The following is a 7535-nucleotide window of genomic DNA, read 5'->3' on the forward strand; positions in this document are numbered from 1 at the left end:
ATAATTCTCTAACTTCAAAAGTATATATAAGCACATACAAAACAATGTAACTGAATGCAAAAGATGAAACACACACAAAAATAACTCCAAGCAAACAATAAAATTTTAAACCCCACTACAATGAACAGTCTCAGCATATTGAAAGACCTAAGACCCTAGCTGATAGTCTAATTTACAAATAAGACATATTGATTTGAAGACCATTGTATTCAGGCTCACTAGGGTTCTAATGGGGTGAAGTAGCAGCTTGTAGCAAAAGCTCAGAGTCCTAAGCTCTGGGAATCCAGTCTCCGTGTGTGTGCCCTGGTTTTATTACAGACAGAATGTAGTGACAAATACAAGGAAATATAAAATATCCCAAAATAGTACTATTGAAATCATAAGATAAATTCTAAAAATTCCCCAAAATTATTATTATTATATAAAATTTAGAAAAACTGTTTTCCTTATTCTGTAGTTTCAGTGCATTAAAGTTCTGAGATATTCCATTTCAAAGAGTTTTCCATGAATGTGCAAGAAGCTTTTAGTTGACATATAAATCAAGTACTAAATAGCCTAGACATACATGCTCTCATATGGTCAAAAGAAAATCCAGAATATGGGCAATATGCAAATATTACCTTTTCTTCACAAAGTGAAAAGAACTTGGAAAGTTAAAAAAAAAAAAACAACCCAGGTTAGAAAATTGATTTCTGTCTATTTTGGAACAATACTAAAATAATACAGATTCTTTAATATGGGGAGGTAACAGAAAATATTGAAAGTTCAAAATAAACCTGTATTACCACTTCCTAAACATACTCACAACTAAACTAAGTCCAGACCAAGCAGGATAGTGAAGAAGACCAGGTTTTCGTGATGGATAAAGGATATATTGTTAAAACAGGGCTTTCGTGTTGTTGTTGTTGTTGTTTTATAATAACAGGTTTCCTTTCTTTTGGGGCCAGAATCTATAGCTCGCTGTGGAGAAGGAAAACTCAGATGTCCACAGGCTGTATCACGAGCTTCCTTATTGTCTCTGGAGACCCAGACTAATCCCACAGTCATAGGTCCTCTCAATCACCGTGCAGTAAATGCCTCTGTGCTCTCATTGATAACACCTCCTTTAATAAATAAAAACGTTCATCATGGCTGTGTTCTCAAAGACACAGACTTTTTAAAATACAGACACAATCCTCCTATGAGGACAAATGTATATGCTGGTCTATACCCTATGATTGTTTAGGCAACCATCCTCATTTTTCCAGAAATGTTTCTTAGCCATCCAAAATCATGCTTTGATTGGATGCTAACAGTCAGAACTTCACAGATACTAAGGAAGGACAATTGTGACAATAACTTCAGTGGTCTTTTTATTGGGTGAAGTTAACTGAGGTGATTTGCTATTCCTGTAGAAGTGAGTTTTGGGAATTTCAAAGTTAGAACATGAGAGGCTAACAACATCTGCTTTGGTTATGGAACACTTGCTCTTAGAACTTCCCTAAGACCATATATTTGAAAAACACTTGAAGAGACCAAATCGAGATGACCTGATTGCATGGGGAAAAAAAAAAAATGATGCATAGCCAAGTTCCAGGTACTCCGGTCTGAGCTATGCAAATGATCCCAAATGAGACACCAAACATGGGGAAACAGGGAGACTTCATCCCCACTCAGTCTTCTTCACATGGGAGATGTCTGAGCAAAGTGAATGGTGCTGGTTTTAACCACTAAGTTGTGAATTGAAACAATATACAACCAAAACAAATGCTGATCAGGTACATGTTTTGACATTCAGTTCTCACTGAAAGACTTGAACTCCAGCCTTCCCTCACCCAGTGATATGGGGTGACCTAGGTTTTCTTCATAAGCATTGTCTTAACTACAAGGCTGTTTTTTTTAGCCTCTAGGTCAGGTAGTAGGAGAAGTTTGGTTCTCTTAACTAATGAATTTTGAGTTTGCAGGAAAGGGCTAGAACCCAGCGTTTGGCCATGCCATATGGCTGCTGGATCTCATTCTTTCATCAACTAAAGCAGGACTGTTTTTTTTTTTTCCCTAATACACTTTAAAGGCTAAAATCTTTTAGCTTTCATGTAGGAAAAATGATGTATTATCTTATAGTAAAATCCTGGATTTTGTACACAACAATGACTAAATTTATATAACAATGCAATGAAACATTCATATTCAACTAGAACTAACAGCAATTATTTATAAATGATAGCAGACCTTCTTCACTATATTTAAGAGTTTGCAGCTAGAAGAAAGTATAGATTCTTAGTCAATACTACTGCCAGTCTTAGTCTCTATGATATCAATATATGGCAAACATTTCATACTTTCCAAAGAAATATTTACTTATGACTGTATTGCTTTGAACATAAACACTTAGTATGTGCTTTAAATAAAGGTAAAGATAAAACTATCATAAAGATAAATCTATCAAAAATAACTATGTATTTTTGTAACTAGAAAAACTGGAATTTTTCAACTCCTGCCATAAAAGACACTTGTCCCTAACTCCTAATGCTCAATGTAAAGGTAATAAAGATATGGACACATCATATAGACTTTATTTATGTCCTGAATGAGAGACTTGTCTGTATTAAAATGCAGATATTAGTATAGAAAGAGCACTTATTTTCTCAAACACAGAAAATTGGATTTACTTACTCATCTAGCCATCCACCCAACCATCCATCCATCTAGTCATTTAAATGTTCTATCCTTTCATCCATTAATTATACACATAATGAGGATAGGCCGTATACCTTTCTCTAGTAGGTACCAGAAAAGTAAACCAGCTTATATGTTCCTTGTTGCCAAGAAACTTCTAATAGGGATGGGTTAATGGGCAAGGCAATATATACCTTCAATAGAATATGATAAAGAATATAGTGAAACAATGTAAAAAAGTATTTTGAAAACACTAATTAAGCAGTTATTATTTTAACTCAGGAATGTTTCATAGAGCAAAGACATTTTGGATAAAACATTTCTGTGAATGAGGCATTTCACAGTAGTGAGGATGAAAAACTACTTTTATAACTGGAAAACAGTTATTAACTTAAAATATTTGACATATCAGGCTGTTTGTGGCTTAGTATTGATAATGAGATTGGAAGGGTAGGCTATGCTTTGAGTATTCTTGAGTGATTTGGATTCTTAGTCATTTGAAACTCCAGTCTTTTTCTAATAGTTTTTTGAGGGCATTTTTTACATCCTTGTTTCTAAAGCTGTAGATTATTGGGTTAAACATGGGAAAGACCACCGTGTAAAACACGGCAACTACCTTATCAGTATCTAAGGAGTAGCTGGTGGTGGGACGTAAGTACATAAACAAGAGTGTCCCGTAGAATAAGGTGACCGCTACGAGATGGGAAGCACAAGTCGAGAATGTTTTGCTTCTGCCACCTGAGGACTTCATGCTCAAGACAGTGATGAGGATGCAAAAATAGGAGATGAATATGACCACAAAAGTGCTGGTCTGAATGAAGCCACACAAGGCAAAGAGCAGAAGCTCATTGATATAGGTGTCCGCACACGATAAAGCCAGGAGAGGGGGGATATCACAGAAAAAATGATTGACAACATTGGAGCCACAAAATGGCAGCCTGAATGTGAGGTTGACATGAACCAGTGAGGTGAAGCTTCCACTGCAGTATGCCAGCACAATGAAGCAGACACACACTTTCTTAGACATAAGTGTAGAATAGAGCAGAGGGTTACAGATGGCTGCATAGCGGTCATAGGCCATGGCTGCCAGGATGAGGCACTCAGCATCAGCAAAACAAGCAAAGAAAAACATTTGTAGTGCACAGCCATAATAAGAGATGCTTTTCCTGGATGCTAAGAAATTCACCAGCATTTTAGGAGCAATTGCTGTGGAATAGCTAATATCTAAGAAAGACAAGTTGCTGAGAAAATAATACATGGGTGTTTGGAGGCTTGTATTGGTATTAACTAGGATGATTAAACCCAGATTTCCCACCACAGTTAGTATATATACAATGAGAAATATTAAAAATAATGTGACTCTGAGAGGTAGATAATCTGTGAATCCAACAAGTAGGAACTCAGTTGGTAGGGTGTAATTACTCTCCAACATCCTGCTTTTCTCCACCAAAATAGATGGCTTCAGGATACTTGAGTTGACTTGAGTGATCGATGAATCAAGAACAGCTTAAATCTCCTGTCTAAGAAATAATAGAAGAAGAATAAAATTACAGTTATGTCATTTTTATATCGTGTTTGATTTGTTTTCATTTTTGTCATTTTCTTTATTTGCAGCAACATGGTTGGAGCTGGAAGGGATGATAAAAGTGAAATAAGCCAGAAGGGGAAATAAACACCAAATACTGAATGATGGCACTTAAAAATGGAATACAGACAAACCAAATAAAGACAAACTTTCAAACCAACCCTTGAAAGTTGCCCCAGATCTGCAGCTATCAGAAGGGATGGGGTCAGGGGAAGGGTGAGAGTTGGTGGTCAGGAAATGGACTGTGGTGGTCACTGGGTGCTTTGGCAGTGGGAATGCTACAGTGACTACACCTGAGGGTGTCTCCTATACTATCAAAACACTACAAGGACATAAAAAATTGACATTTCAGTATCAATTTAATAAATTAATTAAGTTAAAAAATAAGAGGTAAATAAAAAATGTCATTGATACTGTTACAGGGCAGGGAGAGGGGCAGCCCAAACCCCGCAAACCTGCCTATTCTATATAGGGTTCTGCCATCCGCCGCATTAACACAAAACATGAGACTTTAATGGGAAGGAACTTTAATACAATTAGGGAAAAATACAGGAAAGGCAAAGAATCTAGTTTCTAAATCAAGCACCCAAAGTTACCCGTCCCCTCGTGGGTAAAAGTGCATCCAAATGGGATTGGCCCAGAGCAAGGCCCCAAAGCCTGCCACAAGTTTAAGCATCTTCCAGTGGGGACCCACAAAAAAAGGGTCAGAAACAACAAGACAAGCCCAGAAGGAAAAGAGCAAAATCAAAATCAAGATAAAAGCTGCCATTGACACCTTCCCACGGGTCTCACCCACATCTGTGTCACCCAGTACACGACCAAAAGGCAAGCACAGTTTCTTCACATGTCTCTCCATTCCATGTGCCTCCTCCAGGTCTCCTCCTGGCTATCCATCCTGCTTCCTTCCTTCCTCAGTCTCCTCTGCAGCTTCTTCTCTCCCTGCTCAGCTCCACCCTCCTTTGGGTGGGGCAGGGAACCTGGAACCTCCCCCTTTCCTGGGGACCACCCTGTTACAATACTAGATAACGTTATTCAGGGGTGATGTTTCATGTTCCAGTAACTCTTTAAAATCTGTGTAGGGATCTCCCTGGTGGAACAAAGCGTTAAGATGTAGCACTATGAAGGTATCCACAGCCACTGCAGCATGAGTTCTATCCCCAGCGAGGCCAGGTAGGAGACCCACATGGTGCAGCAGACCTCTTCTGTACTGAAAGGAAACTGCTAAGCAAATGAAATCTTTCCTGTTTCCTGCTAAAAGAGTCATAGGTCTGGTGCAGTAAATAATGCAAAGTAAATATAAACAAGTTTTGCATCTCTAAAGCCTATCTAGATGAGATTACCTAAAGGAGGTTACATTTTAACAAGGTCAGACAGCTGGCCAGGCTGATTGATCTCCCAGGGCATCCCAAAATACCTGTCTTTTGTCACAAACCTTTGTGCTTACTGACAGATGCTATCAATGTTAGTTGGTTATGTATAAAAGAAACCCTTTGTCCCTAGACTGGTGCTCTAACCTTACAGGACTACCCAGCTCTGGGACCTCATGCATGAGTGATAAAGCTTCTCCTGACCTTACCAGTCCTGAAGTACCGCTTGTTCTTCCCTTGCCTGGGTAAAAGGCTAGAATTTATTTCTGCAACAGTACATTGGCCTGTTCTGCTCCCCAACTCTCTCTCTGGTGAATCCTCTCACCTACCACATCTCTGGTCTGCACCCCAGCTCTTGCATGCATAAATTAATAAACCTTTACAAAAAAATAATTAAAATCGGTATCCATTTGGAGATGGTATTAATTCCTTTCAGTGGGAAAGGTAATGAGAGTAGCTCAGTTGATAAGACCTGGTAGAATTAGAATTGGCAAAATCCTTAGAGGCAAATCTGTTTTTCCAACCCTTAAATTGCTTTCTTCTCTGTAAAAGAAAATGGAATTGAGGAAAAATCTAGGTAAAAGCACCCCAGGTCAACTGGATAATTCTACAAAAGAATAACTTTGATCTTGGGAGAGTAACAGTTAAGAGTACATTAGTTATGCAAGACATGACTGGGTTCAAGATCTTAGCTTTGTTACTTACTTTGTTTTGCTGCAGCAAAACGAAATACTAGCCTCTGCCTCACCAGATAAGCTCTCTCATTTCCTTTGTTTTTGTTTTTTGCATAATAACCTGTGTTTCTTTGTTTTTGTTTTTGCATTCCCAGAGAAAAGAGCTTCTCTACAAAGCATACATCAGAATTCCTGATGATCACCTAAAGCAAGCTGGCCTCAGACAGAATCACCAGATGCTTGTGTCTCAAAGACTGACATGCTCACTCCAGCCCACGCCCCTTTCCACTCCCTTGAAATTCCTGAAAATACCTTGCACTCTGCCAATGAGCAGGACAATTTCTCGACAAATTCAACTTTCTTTCTCTCCAAACTCTGTTTCCCTCTACTGGCCGAGGGAACTGAGATTGACTTGCATTGTGGTATCAGTTTTATGACCTCGATAAAGTTATTTAATCACTCTAATGATTAGAGAAATAAATGGGTATTACCATAATATCAGGTCTAGTCTCCCAGCCAGGAATTGACGCCAGGCTGCCAGGGCAGCGCTGAGTCCCAGACACTAGACCACCACCGGCTGATGTCTCATGAAACCACAGCAGGAATTTGGCTGACTCTCAGGCAAGCAAGCAAAGAGAGGCAACTTTGTATAGAGAAATAAACATAAGGGAAATTTTATTAAAAAGGAATGAACAAAGTGGGACTTCCACGCTGGTGGAACCAGGCCAGGGAGGGCAAGGAATATGCCCAGGAGTCGTGCCTCAGGGAATATAGGCCTTCTTTCCCTAATTATCCTAAAGCCCTATAGTCTCTTTGTGATTAGTTAGTTCTTGGTGGTCTCACTCACTGCCTTACTGCTGCTGTGCCAGGAGTTCCTTTGCTCACAGTCCTTATCTTAGTCCTCTTCGTATTGCCCTTGTCCAGGAATGTCTTGCTGCCCCTAGAAGTGTTTGGTTAACCTGTAACAAAGTGGTCCCCCAAAAAGGGGTAGGTTTCAGGTTCCCTGCTCTACCCAAAAGGGAGGGTGAGCAGGCAGAGAAGAAGTTGCAGAGGAGACTGAGGAAGGAAGGAAGCAGGATGGAGCCAGAAGGAGACCTGGAGGAGGCACATGGAGCAGAGAGACATGTGAAGAAACTGCACTTGCCTTTTTTGGTCGTAGACTAGGTGACACAGATGTGGGTGAGAGACCCTAGGGAGGTGACAATGGCGGTTTTTGTCTTGATGTTGCTCTTTTCCTTTCAGAATTGTCTGGTT

At 39.5% G+C, this 7535-nt stretch overlaps 1 protein-coding gene across 1 annotated transcript; it reads right to left on the minus strand.

The window, feature by feature from the left end:
• Positions 1-3148: 3148 nt before the first annotated feature.
• LOC119254421 (olfactory receptor 5AS1) lies at positions 3149-4087 on the minus strand. Its single transcript, XM_037521520.1, has one exon. It carries the CDS (start codon positions 4085-4087, stop codon positions 3149-3151), a length of 939 nt encoding a protein of 312 aa, XP_037377417.1.
• Between the last annotated feature and the right edge of the window lie 3448 nt (positions 4088-7535).

Source organism: Talpa occidentalis, unplaced genomic scaffold, assembly GCF_014898055.3.
Source record: "Talpa occidentalis isolate TD23 unplaced genomic scaffold, MPIMG_talOcc4v2.1 talOcc4.3, whole genome shotgun sequence".
NCBI lineage: Eukaryota > Metazoa > Chordata > Mammalia > Eulipotyphla > Talpidae > Talpa > Talpa occidentalis.

Coding starts and splice junctions, on each gene's coding strand:
- LOC119254421 (XM_037521520.1), bottom strand. CDS start 4,087: ATGTTGGAGAGTAATTACACCCTACCAACTGAGTTCCTACTTGTTGGA.